Consider the following 21,127-nt stretch of genomic DNA (forward strand, 5'->3'; position numbering starts at 1 on the left):
TGCCTAAAACTAACATAGCGGTTACCTTACATTCTCTGTAAACAAACTGAGGAGAGAGGTGCCGCCCCCATCTTTTATCTCCTATGCAGGTTTCCTGTTCTTGGGGGCGGGACCATCTCTCATGTACCGGTGCTGTCATGGATCTGGAAAATCAAATTACCCGTAAGTAATTATCATTTTTCCTATTTAGCTAGAGTGGCCTCTTCTGCTAAATCCTGTTTTCTACCTGCGTGTGTCTATTCTTCTCCTACTCACAGTCATTATTTGTGGGGGGCTGCCTATCCTTTGGGGGTCTGCTCTGAGGCAAGATAGCATTCCCATCTCCATCTATAGGGGTATTTAGTCCTCCGGCTGTGTCGAGGTGTCTAGGGAGTGTTAGGCACACCCCACGGCTACTTCTAGTTGCGGTGTTAGTTCAGGATTGCGGTCAGTACAGGTTCCACCGTCTCCAGAGAAAGTTTCATGCGGCTCCAAGGTCACCAGATCATAACAGTCTGGTGTCTCATCTTCCTATTGACAATATCCCATAGATTATCTATGGGGTTAAGGTCAGGTGAGTTTGCTGGCCAATCAAACACAGTGGTACTGTTGTTTGTAAACCAGGTATTGGTACTTTTGGCAGTATAGACAGGTGCCAAGTGCTGCTGGAGAATGAAGTTTCCGTCTCCAAAAAGCTTTTTGTTAGAGGGAAGGATAAAGTGCTCTAAAATATCCTGGTAGACGGATGCGCTGACTTTGGTCTTGATAAAACACAGTGGACATGTACCAGCAGATGACATGGTTCCCCAAACGATCACTGAATGTGGAACCTTCACACTAGACCTCAAGCAGCTTGGATTGAGTGCACCTCCACTCTTCCTCCATACTCTGGACCTTGATTTCCAAATGAATTGCAAAATTTACTTTCATCTGAAAACAACACCTTGGGCCACTGAGCAACAGTCCAGTTCTTGTTCTCCTTGGCCCAGGTAAGAGGCTTCTGGCGTTGTCTATTGGTCATAAGTGGCTTGACACAAGGAATGCGACACTTGTAACCCATGTCCTGGAGACATCTGTGTGTGGTGGCTCTTGAAGCAATGACTCCAGCAGCAGTCCTCTCCTTGTGAATCTCTCCCAAATTTTTGAATGACCTTTTCTTAACAATCCTTTCAAGGCTGTAGTTATCCCGGTTGCTTGTGCACCTTTTCTATCACACTTTTTTCTTTCCACTCAACTTTCTATTAATATGCTTGGATATAGCACTCTGTGAACAGCCATCTTTAGCAATGACCTTTTGTGGCTTACCCTCCTTGTGGAGTGTGTCAATGACTGCCTTCTGGACATCTGCTAAGTCAGCAGTCTTCCCCATGATTGTGGAGCTACTGAAACAGACTGAGACCTTTTTAAACGGTTAGGAAGTTAGGAAGCTTTGCAGGTGTTTTTTTGTTAATTATTCTAATTTACTGAGATAATGAATTTGGGGTTTTCATTGGCTAAAAGCCATAATCATTAACATTAACAGATATAAACACGTGAAATAGATCACTCTGTTTGCAATGACTCTATATAATATGAGTTTCACTTTTTGTATTGAAGAACTGAAATAAATTAACTTTTTGATGATCTTCTAATTTTGAGAGAAGTAACTGTATCTAGATGTGTGTTGAGCACCTTGAACCCCCAGGTGCTTCACAGAAGTTTATAACATTGAGCCATGAAACTAAAATAAAAAATCATTGGATTTGGGTGCACAGAATGTGTTGAATCTTTTTTGGGGGGAGAGGAGCCAATTTGCTTTTACGTAGCCTTTGTTCTACCGGTAACCTAAGTGGGAGCTTTCTTTTTTTTTTTTTTTTTTTTTTTTTTTTTTTGTGGATTGAGTTGAAGATTTTACTGGGAACATTTTACATAACATTTAGGATCACAGGTCCTATGTCCTCCAGTGTCTCCATCTGCCTCATTATAGGCAATCTTTTGCCGGGAGTTCCAGCTGAATGATGTATTTCAGAGATTTACACAGAAACCCCAGTGTAAGCGCTTAGTGTAGAGCGCAGGATAAATGTGCTCTGAGCCTTACTGCTATATTTGGGAGGCAGAATAAACAAATCAACAAAAGGTGAAGAATTGGTCTTATTTATTTATTTATTTTTTTTACGCCATTCCTCGTGCAGTATAAGTGATTAGACGACATTATTCTTCGAATCAGTGCGATTACCCCGATACCAGTGTTATATCGGGGTATCTATATATGTGGGGCTGCTGTCACACACTAAAATACGTTTTTCATTGCAAAAACTAGTTTTGCATCCCCATATTTAGACAGCTATCATTTTTCCATATTTCACCTTTTTTTGCATGACTTCTTTTCAGCGTGAGCCCGCGTGATCGAGAAGTATATGTACGGCTGTTTGCAGGAACGCAGCTCCTGCAGCTCTGTACATATATGGCTTATGTCAGGAAGGGGTTAAAGCGGTCAGTGAGGCATAAGACTGTTAATGATGGGCATTGTGGGCAATAATACCTGATGTCACTCCTAATTTCTCTCATGGTCCATACACAACACCTTCTCTGGGATTCGTTCTTGGTTCTACTGCTGAAATGAATGCAATAAAATGAGTGGGGCCAACATTTGCAAAACAATGTTGTATAAGGACCGCGTCACACTACTGAGTTTTACGGACGTATGAGTGCAGAAAATACGTCCGTAAAATACGCGTTACACACGGCCCAATGATTCTCTATGGGGCAGCTCTTATCAGCCGTATATTACGCATCGTTAATATACGGTATTGTACGGCCGTAGAAAATCGCAGCATGCTGCTTTTGGCAGCGTATTGCGCAAAAAATATGCCAATAAAAGTCTATGGGGGCGAGAAAAATACGGATTACACACAGACCAGCAGTGTGACTTGCGAGAAATACGCAGTGGTGTTCTATAGAAAAGTCGGTAATTCAATTGCCGGCTTTTCCTCTCTCCTTCACAAACCCGACAGGATATGAGACATGGTTTACATACAGTAAACCATCTCATATCCCTTTTTTTTTTTTTTTTGCATATTCCACACTGCTAATGTTAGTAGTGTGTATGTGCAAAATTTGAGCGCTGTAGCTTGAAAAATAAAGGGTTAAATCGTGGAAAAAATTGGCGTGGGCTCCAGATGTGCCTTTTCTGGGGTGGCTGGGGGCAGGTGTTTTTAGCCAGGGGGCCAATAACCATGGACCCTCTCCAGGCTATTAATATCTGCCCTCAGTCACTGGCTTTACCACTCTGGCAGAGAAAATTGCGCGGGAGCCCACGCCAATTTTTTCAGCGATTTAACCCTTTATTTTACAAGCTATAGCGCCCAAATTTTGCACATACACACTACTAACATTAGTAGTGCGGAATATGCAAAAAAAAGGGATTTGAGATGGATTACTGTATGTAAACCATGTCTCATATCCTGTCGGGTTTGTGAAGGAGATAAGAAAAGCCGGCAATTGAATTACCGGCTTTTGTGCTATCTCGCGCTAAAATATATATATATATATATATATATATATATATATATATATATATGTGTATATATATATATATATATATATATATATATATATATATATATATATCTATATATATCTATATATATATATATATATATATATATCTATATATATATATATATATCTATATATATATATCTATATATATATCTCTATATATATCTATCTCTGTATATATGTTTTAACGAACATTTGAGCCCATAAATCCATTAGATGTCGGTTTTGCAAGCCTGCGAGGAAATATCGCAATACGGATTACATACGGAGGATGCCATGCGCAAAATACGCTGACACACCCTGCCTAAGGATGACATATGGATCAGTATTTTGGGAACATCTCTGCGTATTACGGCCGTAAAAAACGGACCGTATTTTCATACGCTGAGTGTGACGCCAGCCTCACAGTGAGAAAAAGCCACACGGTGCAGAGTCAAGTTCACTGGGAGAATTTCACTGCTGTGAATTTGAACAGAGGTGAACCGCGGCTATCTTACCAGCATGGATGATTTCACCGCTGATTAAAAGTGGTGTTGCCGTGCTGTCATGCACATGACAGTGTGTCAAACACTGGATGGACACATCCAGGTGTCCGTCCATCTCTAGTAACTAATTGATCAATTTAACAAATTTGATCAAAAACTTGGAACTACTAATAAATTATCAGTAAAACAATTGCGATTAAGCCTAACCCTAAGGCTATGTGCACACGTTGCGGATTTGCTGCGGATCCGCAACGTTTTTTCCACGCGGAATTGCACCAAATCGGCAAAGGAGCGATCAAGCAATATTAATCAATGGGAAACCGGAATTGTTGTGCACATGCTGCTGAAAATTCTGCACTGATTTGCAGCGTTTTATTTTCCATAAAAGTATAAAGTATAGAACTCTAATGGCTATGTGCCAAAGTTTGAAAAATCCTCTTAGCTGAAGCCGCAGGCTTGGTGGAACCTCCAGTGAAAGGTCAACAGTGCCCAATGTATTTGAGATCTGGCCCTAAAAATTTACAGAACCTCTTTTCAAACATACATGTACATCCTTATAAATTTTTAGCAAAATCGGAGAAGGTCGAGTGGGGACCACTGGTCCACTTGACATGGAATGACCCAATAATAAACCAACATATACTCCCTGTCTGCTATAGTCCATTTAATAACTAGTGTCTCACGACAATCTCACGTGTAGAACAGTCACATCGGGAGCTTAATGCTAGGTTAATTATGTTAATGCTCCTACGTAGGCTTACAAATCTGCGCGGAATTTCAACTGTGTTTTCTGGCAGGAGAGACAGAATCTGCGCAGAATTATTACACAAGCAAATCTGCAATATGCACACATAGCCTAACAATTTATTTTAATTTTCCGAATATAAATATGTTATCAATAATCTAATTTATCTAATCAACTCATACTATAGTAAACACCTACCCTATCTAAGGCTACGTTCACATTTGCGTTGTGCGCCGCAGCGTCGGCGGCGCAACGCACAACGCAAACAAAAACGCAGCAAAACGCATGCACAACGCTGCGTTTTGCGACGCATGCGTCCTTTTTTTGGTTGATTTTGGACGCAGCAAAAATGCAACTTGCTGCGTCCTCTGCGCCCGGACGCGTGCGCCGCAGTGACGCATGCGTCGCAAAACGCAAGTGCAACGCATGTCCATGCGCCCCCATGTTAAATATAGGGGCGCATGACGCATGCGGCGCCCGACGCTGCGGCGCAGACCGCAAATGTGAACGTAGACTAACCCTGTATCTGAACTAATTGATGGGACTATCTGGGAAAGGGTGGAATTTATTGATTTGTGTGTGTTTTTAGAGTATGACAAGATCGCTGACTGACAGTTCTTGTCAAAAGCACTGGTCACACTGTTTCTCCTCTGATCCCTGACTGACAGCTCTTGTCAGAAGCACTGGTCACACTGTTTCTCCTCTGATCGCTGACTGCTGAGGGGAGAAAAAAATAAAAAAAGTCCTTAAATCTTCAGCTTAGCGAGTGTGAACGAGCTGAGTGTGATCTGAGCGTAAGTGTGACTTGTGATTCAGTGACTTTGGAATCAGGGAGTTTCCAAGGGAGGAATTGCGGTCTGTATTTTATTAATACTTTTGTATTTATTTTTATTTAACGCTTCTGTCTGGTGCAATCCCCATTAGGAAATGTGCTCCACTATTGTTAATGCCATCCAGTGCACATCTTGCCACATGTATGCAGTCCTTGATCAGCCGGTCGAGGGTGCATACTGCTGTGCGAGATATGAGCACGTTGTGCATATGGAAACCCAGATTCTGAATCTAAATGTGCAGCTGGCAACACTGAGATCCATAGACAATATGGAGAGGAGTCTTCTGCTCACTGAGCAGACGCTCAATGGGATAGATGAGGGGGGGATGATAGGATGGAGCTGCAGGACAGTGAGGTAGTTAGCTGGGTAACAGTTAGAAGGCGGGGTAGAGGGAAGAGTGCCAGGGAGGGTAGTCCTGATCTGGCACACCCCAATAAGTTTGCTAAGTTGGCAGATGAGGGGGGTGCCAGTACAGGGGTAGCACTGCTGCAGCCAGGCATGTCCTCTGAAAGCCGGAGGAGTGACTGCTCCAGTAAGGAGGGAAATAGGAGAGCAGGGCAGGCCAGACAGGTGCTGGTAGTGGGGGACTCAATTATTAGGGGAACAGATAGGGCAATCTGTCACAAATACAGGGATCGTCGGACGGTGTGCTGCCTACCTGGCGCTCGAGTCCGACACATCACTGATCGGGTGGACAGATTACTGGGAGGGGCTGGTGAGGACCCAGCGGTCATGGTGCACATTGGCACAAATGACAAAGTTAGAGGTAGGTGGAAGGTCCTTAAAGATGATTTCAGGGAATTGGGATGCAAGCTGAAAGCAAGGACCTCCAACGTGGTATTTTCTGAAATACTGCCTGTACCACGTGCCACGCCAGAGAGGCAACGGGAGATTAGGGAGGTTAATAAGTGGCTCAAGAATTGGTGTAGGTAGGAAGGGTTTGGGTTCCTGCAGAACTGGGCCGACTTCTCAGTGGGCTACAGGCTCTACGCTAGGGACGGGCTGCACCTCAATGGGGAAGGTGCAGCTGTGCTGGGGGAGAAAATGGTTAGAAGGTTGGAGGAGTGTTTAAACTAGGGATTGGGGGGGAGGGTATTCATTTTATAGGAGGGGAAGATAGTGCAGATAGAGAGCTGGGCACAAATAAGGAAGTTGGGGGTGGCGGTGGCATGGGGGGTGGGGTTAGAACAGTTAGTAATTTAAGAAAGAGGTACAGAGAGATACATAAAGTGCATGTATACTAATGCCAGAAGCCTCGCCAACAAAATGGACGAATTAGAATTAATAATAATAATAATAATAATCTTTATTTTTATATAGCGCTAACATATTCCGCAGCGCTTTACAGTTTAATGTTGTTGGAGCATAATTATGACATGGTGGGGATATCTGAGACGTGGCTGGATGAAAGCCATGACTGGGCTGTTAACTTACAGGGCTATAGTCTGTTCAGAAATGACCGAATGGATAGGCGAGAGGGAGGGGGTGTGTCTATATGTAAAATCATCCTTAAAACCCATCCGGCGTGATAATATAGGTGAATTTAATCAAAATGTAGAGTCCCTGTGGGTGGAGATAAGGGGAGGGGGAAAAAATAATAAATTACTGATAGGGGTTTGTTATAAATCTCCAAAAATAATGGAAGCAATGGAGAATATCCTCGTAAAGCAAATAGATGAAGCTGCGACTCAAGGAGAAGTCATTATTATGGGGGACTTCAACTACCCTGAAATAGATTGGGGAAAGGAAACCTGCAGTTCCAGCAAAGGTAATCGGTTTTTGACAACTATGAGAGACAATTACCTTTCACAACTGGTTCAGGACCCAACAAGAAGGGGGGCACTGCTAGACCTAATATTAACCAACAGGCCAGACCACATATCAAATATAAGGGTTGGGGGTCACTTGGGGAATAGTGATCACAAAATAATAAGTTTTCATGTATCCTTTAATAAGATGTGTAATAGAGGGGTGACAAGGACACTAAACTTCAGGAGGGCAAATTTCCAATGGATGAGAGAGGATCTTGGTGCAATTAACTGGGACGATATCCTGAGACCTAAAAATACACAAAATGGGAGACGTTTATTAGCATCCTGGATAGGACCTGTGCACAGTATATACCGTATGGGAATAAACATACTAGAAATAGGAGGAAACCAATATGGCTAAATAGAGCTGTAAGGGGTGCAATAAGTGACAAAAAGCATTTAGAGAATTAAAGGAAGTGGGTAGTGATGAGGCATTAAATAAATACAGAAAATTAAATAAATTCTGTAAAAAGCAAATCAAGGCAGCAAAAATTGAGACAGAGAGACTGATTACCAAAGAGAGTAAAAATAATCCCAAAATATTCTTTAACATAAATAGAAGGAAACTAAAAAATGATAGTGTTGGCCCCCTTAACCTTTTTCTGACATTAGACGTACTATCCCGTTGAGTTGGGGTGGGCCCGTATGACCACCGACAGGATAGTACGTCATATGCGATCAGCCGCGCTTACGGGGGATCGCGGCCGGGTGTCAGCTGACTATCGCAGCTGACATCCGGCACTATGTGCCAGGAGCAGTCACGGACCGCCCCCGGCACACTAACCCCCGACACACTGCGATCAAACACGATCGCAGTGTTCCGGCGGTATAGGGAAGCATCGCGCAGGGAGGGGGCTCCCTGCGTGCTTCCCTGAGACACCCGGAGCAACGCGATGAGATCGCGTTGCTCCGAGGGTCTCTTACCTCCTCCTCACTGCAGCAGGCCCGGATCCAAAATGGCCGCTGCTTCCGTGTCCTGCTGGGAGGTGGCTTCACAGCGCCTGCTCAGAGCAGGCGCCGGGAAGCCTCCAGGAGCTGTGCACGTCAGATCGCCGATCTGACACAGTGCACAGCAAAGTGTCAGATCGGTGATATTACACTATAACATGATGCCCCCCCCCCCGGGGCAATGTTATAGTGTAAAAAAAATATAAAAAAATTCACGTGTAAAAAAATAAATAAATTAAAAAATCCCCCAAAAAATTAAAAAAAAAAAAAAATTGTTCCTACAAATACATTTCTTTATCTAAATAAAAAAAAAAAATAAAAAAAAAAATAAAAGTACACATATTTAGTATCGCCGCGTCCGTAACGGCCTGACCTATAAAACTGTCCCACTAGTTAACCCCTTCATTGAACACCGTAAAAAAAATGAAAAAAAAAAAACGAGGCAAAAAAACGCTTTATTATCATACCGCCAAGCAAAAAGTGGAATAACACGCGATCAAAAGACAGATATAAATAACCATGGTACCGCTGAAAACGTCATCTTGTCCCGCAAAAAACGAGCCGCCATACAGCGTTATCAAAGAAAAAATAAAAAAGTTATAGTCCTCAGAATAAAGCGATGCAGAAATAATAATTTTTTTTCTATAAAATAGTTTTTATCGTATAAAAGCACAAAACATAAAAAAATGATATAAATGAGGTATCGCTGTAATCGTACTGACCCGAAGAATAAAACTGCTTTATCCATATTGCCAAACGTGGAACGGTATAAACGCCTCCCCCAAAAGAAATTCATGAATAGCTGGTTTTTGGTCATTCTGCTTCACAAAATTCAGAATAAAAAGCGATCAAAAAATGTCACGTTCCTTAAAATGTCACCAATAAAAACGTCAACTCGTCCCGCAAAAAACAAGACCTCACATGACTCTGTGGACCAAAAGATGGAAAAATTATAGCTGTCAAAATGTGGTAACGCAAAAAATATTTTTTGCAATAAAAAGCATCTTTCAGTGTGTGACGGCTGCCAATCATAAAAATCCGCTAAAAAACCCGCTATAAAAGTAAATCAAACCCACCTTCATCACCCCCTTAGTTAGCAAAAAATTAAAAAAATGTATTTATTTCCATTTTCCCATTAGGGCAAGGGTTAGGGCTAGGGTTAAGGCTACAGTTAGGGTTGGGGCTAAAGTTAGGGTTAGGGTTTGGATTACATTTACGGTTGGGATTAGGGTTAGGGGTGTGTCAGGGTTAGGGGTGTGGTTAGGGTTACCGTTGGGATTAGGGTTAGGGATGTGTTTGGATTAGAGTTTCAGTTATAATTGGGGGGTTTCCACTGTTTAGGCACGTCAGGGGCTCTCCAAACGCGACATGGTGTCCGATCTCAATTCCAGCCAATTCTGCGTTGAAAAAGTAAAACAGTGCTCCTTCCCTTCCGAGCTCTCCCGTGCGCCCAAATGGGTTTACCCCAACATATGGGGTATCAGCGTACTTAGGTACTCAGGACACATTGGACAACAACTTTTGGGGTCCAATTTCTCCTGTTACCCTTGGGAAAATACAAAACTGGGGGCTAAAAAATAATTTTTGTGGAAAAAAAAATAAAAAAATTTCACAGCTCTGCGTTATAAACTGTAGTGAAACACTTGGGGGTTCAGAGTTCTCACAACACATCTAGATAAGTTCCTTGGGGGGTCTAGTTTCCAATATGGGGTAACTTGTGGGGGATTTCTACTGTTTAGGTACATTAGGGGCTCTGCAAACGCAATGTGATGCCTGCAGACCAATCCATCTAAGTCTGCATTCCAAATGACGCTCCTTCCCTTCCGAGCTCTGCCATGCGCTCAAACGGTGGTTCCCCCCAACATATGGGGTATCAGCGTACTCAGGACAAATTGGACAACAACTTTTGGGGTCCAATTTCAACTGTTACCCTTGGAAAAATACAAAACTGGGGGCTAAAAAATAATTTTTGTGGAAAAAAATAATTTTTATTTTCACGGCTCTGCGTTATAAACTGTAGTGAAACACTTGGGGGTTCTAAGCTCTCACAACAAATCTAGATGCGTTCCTTAGGGGGGGTCTACTTTCCAAAATGGTGTCACTTGTGGGGGGTTTCAATGTTTAGGCACATCAGTGGCTCTCCAAACGCAACATAGCGTCCCATCTCAATTCCTGTCAATTTTGCATTGAAAAGTCAAATGGCGCTCCTTCGCTTCCGAGCTCTGCCATGCGCCCAAACAGTGGTTTACCCCCACATATGGGGTATCAGCGTACTCGGGACAAATTGTACAACAACTTTTGTGGTCCATTTTCTCCTATTACCCTTGGTAAAATAAAACAAATTGGAGCTGAAATAAATTTTTTGTGAAAAAAGTTAAATGTTTTTATTTAAACATTCCAAAAATTCCTGTGAAACACCTGAAGGGTTAATAAACTTCTTGAATGTGGTTTTGAGCACCTTGAGGGGTGCAGTTTTTAGAAAGGTGTCACACTTGGTTATTTTCAATCATATAGACCCCTCAAAATGACTTCAAATGAGATGTGGTCCCTAAAAAAAAAAATGGTGTTGTAAAAATGAGAAATTGCTGGTCAACTTTTAACCCTTATAACTCCCTACCAAAAATAATTTTGGTTCCAAAATTGTGCTGATGTAAAGTATACATGTGGGAAATGTTTCTTATTAAGTATTTTGTGTGACATATCTCTGTGATTTAATTGCATAAAAATTCAAAGTTGGAAAATTGCGAAATGTTTGCCAAATTTCCGTTTTTTTCACAAATAAACGCAGGTAATATCAAAGAAATTTTACCACTATCATGAAGTACAATATGTCATGAGAAAAGAGTGTCAGAATCACCAGGATCCGTTGAAGCGTTCCAGAGTTATAACCTCATAAAGGGACAGTGGTCAGAATTGTAAAAATTGGCCTGGTCATTAACGTGCAAACCACCCTTGGGGGTAAAGGGGTTAAAAATAGTCTGGGTCAAATGGTGGATGAGGAAAAAAGCCAATATGCTAAATGACTTTTTTTCATCAGTATTTACACAAGAAAATCCCATGGCAGACAATATGATCAGTGATAACAAAAATTCCCCATTAAGTGTCACCTGCTTAACCCAGCAGGAAGTACGGCGGCGTCTAAAAATAACTAAAATTGACAAATCTCCGGGCCCAGATGGGATACATCCCCGAGTACTGCAGGAATTAAGTACAGTCATTGATAGACCATTATTTTTAATCTTTAAAGACTCCATAATAACAGGGTCTGTACCACAGGACTGGCGTATAGCAAATGTGGTGCCAATATTCAAAAAGGCGACAAAAACTGAACTCGGTAATTATAGGCCAGTAAGCTTAACCTCTACTGTGGGTAAAATCCTGGAGGGCATTCTAAGGGATGCTATACTGGAGTATCTGAAGAGAAATAACCTCATGACCCAGTATCAGCACGGGTTTACTAGGGACCGATCATGTCAGACTAATTTGATCAGCTTCTATGAAGAGGTAAGTTCCTTACTGGACCAAGGGAATCCAGTGGACGTAGTGTATATGGACTTTTCAAAAGCTTTTGATACGGTGCCACACAAAAGGTTGATACATAAAATGAGAATAATGGGGATAGGGGAAAATATGTGTAAGTGGGTTGAGAGCTGGCTCAGGGATAGGAAACAAAGGGTGGTTATTAATGGAGCACACTCGGACTGGGTCACAGTTAGCAGTGGGATACCACAGGGGTCAGTATTGGACCCTCTTCTTTTTAACATATTTATTAATGACCTTGTAGGGGGCATTCAGCGTAGAATTTCAATATTTGCAGATGACACTAAACTCTGCAGGGTTATCAATACAGGGAGGACAATTTTATATTACAGGATGATTTATGTAAACTAGAAGCTTGGGCTGATAAATGGCAAATGAGCTTTAATGGGGATAAATGTAAGGTCATGCACTTGGGTAGAAGTAATAAGATGTATAACTATGTGCTTAATTCTAAAACTCTGGGCAAAACCGTCAATGAAAAAGACCTGGGTGGATGACAAACTCATATTCCGTGGCCAGTGTCAGGCAGCTGCTACAAAGGCAAATAAAATAATGGGATGCATTAAAAGAGGCATAGATGCTCATGAGGAGAACATAATTTTACCTCTATACAAGTCACTAGTTCGACCACACTTAGAATACTGTGCACAGTTCTGGTCTCCGGTGTATAAGAAAGACATAGCTGAACTGGAGCGGGTGCAGAGAAGAGCGACCAAGGTTATTAGAGGACTGGGGGGTCTGCAATACCAAGATAGGTTATTACACTTGGAGCTATTTAGTTTGGAAAAACGAAGGCTAAGGGGTGATCTTATTTTAATGTATAAATATATGAGGGGACAGTACAAAGACCTTTCGGATGATCTTTTTAATCATAGACCTGAGACAGGGACAAGGGGGCATCCTCTACGTCTGGAGGAAAGAAGGTTTACGCATAATAACAGACGCGGATTCTTTACTGTAGGAGCAGTGAGACTATGGAACTCTCTGCCGTATGATGTTGTAATGAGTGATTCATTAATTAAATTTAAGAGGGGACTGGATACCTTTCTGGAAAAGTATAATATTACAGGGTATACACTCACCGGCCACTTTATTAGGTACACCTGTCCAACTTCTTGTTAACACTTAATTTCTAATCAGCCAATCACATGGCGGCAACTCAGTGCATTTAGGCATGTAGACATGGTCAAGACAATCTCCTGCAGTTCAAACCGAGCATCAGTATGGGGAAGAAAGGTGATTTGAGTGCCTTTGAACGTGGCATGGTTGTTGGTGCCAGAAGGGCTGGTCTGAGTATTTCAGAAACTGCTGATCTACTGGGATTTTCACGCACAACCATCTCTAGGGTTTACAGAGAATGGTCCGAAAAAGAAAAAAAAATCCAGTGAGCGGCAGTTCTGTGGGCGGAAATGCCTTGTTGATGCCAGAGGTCAGAGGAGAATGGGCAGACTGGTTCGAGCTGATAGAAAGGCAACAGTGACTCAAATCGCCACCCGTTACAACCAAGGTAGGCCTAAGAGCATCTCTGAACGCACAGTGCGTCGAACTTTGAGGCAGATGGGCTACAGCAGCAGAAGACCACACCGGGTACCACTCCTTTCAGCTAAGAACAGGAAACTGAGGCTACAATTTGTACAAGCTCATCGAAATTGGACAGTAGAAGATTGGAAAAACGTTGCTTGGTCTGATGAGTCTCGATTTCTGCTGCGACATTCGGATGGTAGGGTCAGAATTTGGCGTAAACAACATGAAAGCATGGATCCATCCTGCCTTGTATGGAGCATCTTTGGGATGTGCAGCCGACAAATCTGCGGCAACTGTGTGATGCCATCATGTCAATATGGACCAAAATCTCTGAGGAATGCTTCCAGCACCTTGTTGAATCTATGCCACGAAGAATTGAGGCAGTTCTGAAGGCAAAAGGGGGTCCAACCCGTTACTAGCATGGTGTACCTAATAAAGTGGCCGGTGAGTGTATACACTAGATTCCTTGATAGGGCGTTGATCCAGGGAACTAGTCTGATTGCCGTATGTGGAGTCGGGAAGGAATTTTTTTCTCCAAGGTGGAGCTTACTCTTTGCCACATGGTTTTTTTTTTGCCTTCCTCTGGATCAACATGTTAGGGCATGTTAGGCTATGGGTTGAACTAGGTGAACTTAAAGTCTTCCTTCAACCTTATCAACTATGTAATAACTATGTAACTATGACTGACAGCTCTTGTCAGGAGCACTGGTCACACTGTTTCTCTGATCGCTGACTGACAGCTCTATTCAGAATCACTGGTTACACTGTTTCTCTGATCGCTGACTGACAGAAGATCAGAAGAGAAACAGTGTTTTACATGAGGCAAATTAAGTGGGAAAGTTTCTTACTACAACAAAATTTCCCAGGGATTGCTCTGACGGCAATGTCATTAGGACCTGAACCAACTGGGTCTTAATGAGGTCAGGGGTCACAGCCAGCGTTCTGCACCAGAATCCTGGTGTTTACTGGTACATGGGGATCCCGATCTATGCAAAAACACTGACTCTAGAGAAATGTCGGCATTGCACAAAGCACAGCAGGATCATTCCATCTAAGCTGCCTATATGGGTATGGAGGTCAAGAAGTTGAATAATTTGGTGTCTGTGGTCCGATGTTTTATTATAGAGAAATTATTTTTTTAATATATAAATGAGCTGTTAAGATCTATGGGTGTGACATACATTTGATCAGCTATTTTATATATTACAAAAAGCATTGATTTCTCTGGAATAAGATATCAGATCGCAGATATCAAGGTATCCCTTTTATTCAGCTTTCTCTGACCTACATGCCCATACAGATGGTTTAGGATGGCTGATCCTGCTGAGAGATTCCCTTTAAAGAAGCTGTACACATCACGATCCATTTTTTAATTTGTGGCAGCTCTGGTTCCACTCAGTTTAAAACTTTTTCTTTTGGACCATCGGGGGTTAATGTCAATTTCTTGCCCCCGCTGGCAATCTGATGTTACTGCAGTGCTGCTGGGTCAGCTGATGCAGGTGGTGACCACTCCCACCATCCTTTAAAAGGTCACCTGATGCATCAGCTGACTGGTCATAGTGATGGGTAGTCCGGCTCTTTTTGGTGATCCAGCTCTCATGGCTCCGCTCACCAAAAAGAGCCGACTCTTTCTGCTCACAAAACGCCTCTTTTTGGATCCTAAATGGATCCCCATTGAATGTGTGTTCAGGCCCCCGAAACCACGCCCTCCTACCGCAGAAACTCCGCCCACTTGCTAGGAACCGATTAAATTGATGAGTGGGTGGAGTTTTGCTCAGGTGGGTGGGGTTATGCCTGCAGAAGTCCGGGATTTTACACCCAGTGAGAGCCAATCAGGGATTTAGTGGCTCTCACTGGCGTGGCGGCTTCCATCGTTCCCAGCAGGGAGCCGGCTCTTTGTGTCGGATCGTTCACGAACGACACCTCACTAATAGAGTAATCTTCAGTGACCAAGCCTGAGTGAGGAGCTCTCTGGGTGCAGTGGTGCTTCTGCTGGGTTCATTATCCTGGTGCCTTTATTCTGATTCGCGGTGCTTTGCAGCAGAGAAAGCTAAGTGTTTATTTCCTCATCCCTTTCGTGTTTGTCTCTATCCCCGTATGGTAATATCTGCAGTGGTGCGGCTAGTGAACTAACCAGGGCAGAGTTAGGTGACAGCGATGAGGTATCCTGGCAGGGGGAAGGACCTGCATAGGGCATTAGGGGAGTGCAGGGGCAGGCTCAGGTGGTGACTATTCCCCATTGCCTGCAGGGTAGGGCCTTACTCTCACCTTTTCCATCTCGTTGTTTGTGAGTTGTGCCGTCCGTTGACGACCACCCGTTGGGTCGGTTCACACCGTGACCGTGCATTTATTTTTTAAAAAGTATATTTTTTAAAAAATATTGATCAGCCTTTGCAAATCTATAAATGATTCTGTATACTCCATGAGCTTATTTTTCTTCCTTATCTCTCAAACACCATGCTGAAAGTGCTGTTTTAACTGCCTAGATCATACTGCTTTGAATTGAGTATGGCTACAATGCTAGAGCCGCAAACATTCTCACTGCTTGTGAGCCTCTGCACACGGGGAGGTGGACTAAGGCACAGTTTAGAGGGAGAGGGGCTTTCTGAAAATGGAAAGACTCTTAAATTTTGTGTCTATTTTGTCTTTAAAACATTTTTTTTTTGTATGGTTTTGTTTCTTTTTCATGGATGACCAGTACCATTAGATCACCTTTTCGTATTGCTGGTAAAGCACAGAACATCTGAATTATGCTCAATATTTTATGTTCACAGGCAGACAAAAGAGCTCATCACAATGCACTGGAGCGCAAGCGCAGGGACCATATCAAGGACAGCTTTCACAGCCTAAGAGACTCCGTACCTTCACTCCAAGGCGAAAAGGTGAGATGAACATAATAAGGGTAACCGTTGTGCAAATCTCTGATTTCTGCAGCAAAAGTAGATTTCTGCCAATGATCCTCTTATAAAATGCAACTCTGACTTTTCATAGGCGATTTCTTGCTGTGTGAATATACTCTTACAGCTGCTAGTGACTCACTACTGGGGGTTGCACCACGTTGTTAAATTATCTTTTATCAGTAAGGTAGGAGATAATTTGCCAATCACTATGGATCCTTGATTAGAAGGAAAGAAAAGAACATTTGAATAAGAGACAAGGAGAAAACCGAATTTAAGAGCCCAAAATAGATGAGAAAATTATAACTTTATTAGTATTACAAAAACCGTTTAAAATGAGTTAAAGGTGGAAAAAACAACCAGTGAAAAAGCGCACGCAATACACAAGGGACAGAGGCAAATATTAATGAATATGTATTAATGTTAACAGAAAAATGGTTAGAAACATCATAGATTATCCTTTTGTAGAAACAAATTAGAAAGTGCATATTGCATAGTTATGAAATACAGGTGGTAAATTGCTGAGAAAGCAATTAATGTAGGGCAAGCATGTACAGCTACGTATTGTACAGGGAATCGAAAGAGAGGGCAATTAAAGTGCATGTACAATAGTGTCTAGAAAAAATCCAACAGCAGAAAATGTCAACTAAATCAGGAGAAAAAATAATATATAACTCACAGTGGTAGTAAGAAAGGGTAGATTCTTATTAGGGTGACATACTGCGATTGTGAGCAATGATGTAGGTATTACCTGATACAAATGAGGACTGTCCCTTGGATGCGTCCACCCCGACGCGCGTTCCGGTGTCTGCCTTCGTCAGGGGGTGGATTGTTCATGGTGACCCGATGTCATGGTGACATTCAGGTCACCTGAGCTAAAAAAAACTTGTTAAACCATGCTCAGAGCATCGTGTGCAGCACTGACAGTTTGTAAAGTATAGCAATGTTCGTCCATTGCTATGCTTTATAAGCTAGCAGACTGCAAAAAGTGAAAGTCCTATAGAGGGACTAAGTAAAAATAAAAAGTGAAAAAAATTGTAAAAATATTTTTAAAACCTCGCAAAATAATATATAATATTAGTACGCCTATATACTGGTAAATATTTTTATAAAAAACAAACAAAAATAGTGCACATTTTGCATTGCCGTGTCCGGAACGACCCTACCTCTAAAACTGTCCCACTAGTTAACCCCTTTAGTAAACGACGTAACAAAAAAAGGCAAAAATTGTGCTTTTTTAGAATACCTATGAACAAAAAGTGGAGTAAAACGCAATCAAAAAGATGAATGTAAATAAATATGGTATTCTAGGAAAATCTGCTCTTCAGTAGGTAAATACTGCTTAGTCCCTCCCAAGTCTTGCTGTATGGCTAAGCAGTAGTGCATAGGCACATTTGGGATATTTCTACATTCAGCAGAAATTGTTAGACACATTTTGGTGCCATTTTTACCCATTTCCCAGTGTGAAAATGTAAAATCTGGGGCTAAAACAAAATCTTGGTGGTAAAAATGTAATTATTTTTTCTTCACTGCCCAATGGTATAAAATTCTATGACTCACCTGTGGTGTCAATATGATCACTGTACACCTAGATGAACTCCGTGAGAGGTGTAGGTTGTAAAATGAGGTCTCCTATGGGGGGGGGGGGCTCTGCTGTTCTGGCACCTCAGGGGCTCTGCCAGTGCAAACTTTGGGGATAAAAATCATTTTTGTGGGGAAAATGTGTTGTTTTTTTTCCCTTCATGGCTCAACAGTACAAACAGTTAATAAACTTCTTGGATGTGGTTTTGAGCACCTTGAGGGGTGCAGTTTTTAGAATGGTGTCACCCCACCTTAAGTGACCCATTTTACAAACTACACTCTTTAATTAATTAATTAATCTAGGGTGCAATGATCATTTTGACATTACAGGTGTGTCACAGAATTTTATTCCATTGGGCAGTGAAGAAAAATTACCGTATTTTCCGGCGTACAAGACGACTTTTTAACCCCTGAAAATCTTCTTAAAAGTCGGGGGTCGTCTTGTACGCCGGGAATCGCCTTGTACGCCGGGTGTATATGGTGGGTGGGGGGGGGAGTGATCCTGATGACGACGAGGGGGCGTCTCACAGGAAAGTGAGTATCCCCCATTACCTTATCATAGCGCTGCAGCGTGGGGTCTCTGTGCTGGGAGCGGCGGCTGCTGTGCTGTGCTGTGCTGTGGCGGCTCCTCTTCTGCAGTGTGGGGCCTCTGGTGCTGTGGGGCGGTGGCAGCGGTGGCGTATCTTCATGCAGTCGGGGCTCCTCCGGCATCTCAAAGCCTAGAAGCCCCGCCGGCAACTCCATCGGTGTAATGCGCTGGCCTCCGGGAAAATGGCCGCTGCTTAGATTCAGATCTCGTGTCCCGAGATTTCGGGACGAGATCTGAATCTGAGCATGCACAGCCCCCAGCGGCCGGGCCACCGCATCGCACCTATTGAGCTGCCTCCGGGAAAATGGCCGCTGCTCAGATTCAGATCTCGTCTCCCGAGATCTCGGGACGAGATCTGAATCTGAGCAGCGGCCATTTTCCCGGAGGCCACCTGACCGCATTGTACCGATGGAGTTGCCGGCGGGGCTTCCAGGCTGAGATGCCGGAGGAGCCCCGACTGCATGAAGATACGCCGCCGCCACTGCCCCACAGCACCAGAGGCCCCACACTGCAGAAGAGGAGCCGCCACAGCACAGCAGCCGCCGCTCCCAGCACAGAGACCCCACGCTGCAGCGCTATGATAAGGTAATGGGGGATACTCACTTTCCTGTGAGACGCCCCCTCGTCCTCATCAGGATCACTCCCCCCCCCCCCCCCCAAAAGGCACATATTCACCGGCCCTATAAGACGACATACGGTGTATAAGAAGACCCCCAACTTTTAAGAAGATTTTATTTTTTAACTGGTAAAGTTGGGGGGTCGTCTTATACGCCCAGTCGTCTTATACGCCGGAAAATACGGTAATTTCATTTTTACCAAAATAAATATGTTTTAGCCCCAGATTTTTTATAAGGGGAAGTGCATCTGTTCCACCTTTTTGGAAGTGCATCTGAACAGCAAGGTGGATTGCTGTTGAGGGGAGATAGAGAGAGAAAAAAAAAATCTATAAATCTTCAGCACAGCGAGTGTGAGCGAGCTGAGTGTGACCTGAGCGTAAGTGTGAACGGCGGTAAGTGTGTGACTTGTGATTCAGTGAGGAGGTATTTGGAAGGCCTTTAACAAATACCTGTGTGAATTGGAGTGAGTTGCTGAATTGGGAGTAGCTGTATTCATAAGGAGTTAACTTAGGGTGGGGGCTCATAATTAAGGGGATATAAGGGGCAGCTGTTTGGGGCTCAAGTCCTTTTTGGAAGTGCATCTGAACAGCAAGGTGGATTGCTGTTGAGGGGAGATAGAGAGAAAAAAATAAATAAAAAAAATCTATAAATCTTCAGCACAGCGAGTGTGAGCGAGCTGAGTGTGACCTGAGCGTAAGTGTGAACGGCGGTAAGTGTGTGACTTGTGATTCAGTGAGGAGGTATTTGGAAGGCCTTTAACAAATACCTGTGTGAATTGGAGTGAGTTGCTGAATTGGGAGTAGCTGTATTCACAAGGAGTTAACTTAGGGTGGGGGCTCATAATTAAGGGGATATAAGGGGCAGCTGTTTGGGGCTCAAGTCCTTTTTGGAAGTGCATCTGAACAGCAAGGTGGATTGCTGTTGAGGGGAGATAGAGAGAAAAAAATAAATAAAAAAAATCTATAAATCTTCAGCACAGCGAGTGTGAGCGAGCTGAGTGTGACCTGAGCGTAAGTGTGAACGGCGGTAAGTGTGTGACTTGTGATTCAGTGAGGAGGTATTTGGAAGGCCTTTAACAAATACCTGTGTGAATTGGAGTGAGTTGCTGAATTGGGAGTAGCTATATTCATAAGGAGTTAACTTAGGGTGGGGGCTCATAATTAAGGGGATATAAGGGGCAGCTGTTTGGGGCTCAAGTCCTTTTTGGAAGTGCATCTGAACAGCAAGGTGGATTGCTGTTGAGGGGAGATAGAGAGAAAAAAATAAATAAAAAAAATCTATAAATCTTCAGCACAGCGAGTGTGAGCGAGCTGAGTGTGACCTGAGCGTAAGTGTGAACGGCGGTAAGTGTGTGACTTGTGATTCAGTGACTTTGGAATCAGGGAGTTTCCAAGGGAGGAATTGCTTCTGTTTTTTTTTTGTTTTTTTGGGTTTAATTAATACTTTGTATTTATTTTTAATTAACGTTTCTGTGTGGTGCAATCCCCATTAGGAAATGTGCTCCACAATTGTTAATGCCATCCAGTGTACATCTTGCCACATGTATGCAGTCCTTGACCAGCTGGTCGAGGGTGCATACTGCTGTGCGAGATGTGAGCACATTGTGCATTTGGAAACCCAGATACTGGATCTAAATGTGCAGCTGGCAACACTGAGATCCATAGACAATATGGAGAGGAGTCTTCTGCTCACAGAGCAGACGCTCAATGGGATAGATGAGGAGGGGGATGGTAGGATGGAGCTGCAGGACAGTGTGGCAGTTAGCTGGGTGACAGATAGAAGGCGGGGTAGAGGGAAGAGTGCCAGGGAGGCTAGTCCTGATCTGGCACACCCCAATAAGTTTGCTAAGTTGGCAGATGAGGGGGGTGCCAGTACAGGGGTAGCACTGCTGCAGCCAGGCATGTCCTCTGAAAGCCGGAGGAGTGCCTGCTCCAGTAAGGAGGGAAATAGGAGAGCAGGGCAGGCCAGACAGGTGCTGGTAGTGGGGGACTCAATTATTAGGGGAACAGATAGGGCAATCTGTCACAAAGACAGGGAT

At 43.2% G+C, this 21,127-nt stretch overlaps 1 protein-coding gene across 1 annotated transcript in view; it reads left to right on the plus strand.

Moving 5' to 3' along the window:
* The window catches only part of MAX (MYC associated factor X), a 74,788-nt gene that overhangs the window by 17,757 nt on the left and 35,904 nt on the right, over nt 1-21,127 (plus strand). The window contains exon 2 of the mRNA XM_077256980.1: nt 16,180-16,287. Coding sequence (XP_077113095.1) covers nt 16,180-16,287 — 108 coding nt within the window. The remainder of the gene's footprint in view (nt 1-16,179; nt 16,288-21,127) is intronic.

This window comes from Ranitomeya variabilis, chromosome 1 (genome assembly GCF_051348905.1).
Source record: "Ranitomeya variabilis isolate aRanVar5 chromosome 1, aRanVar5.hap1, whole genome shotgun sequence".
Lineage (NCBI taxonomy): Eukaryota > Metazoa > Chordata > Amphibia > Anura > Dendrobatidae > Ranitomeya > Ranitomeya variabilis.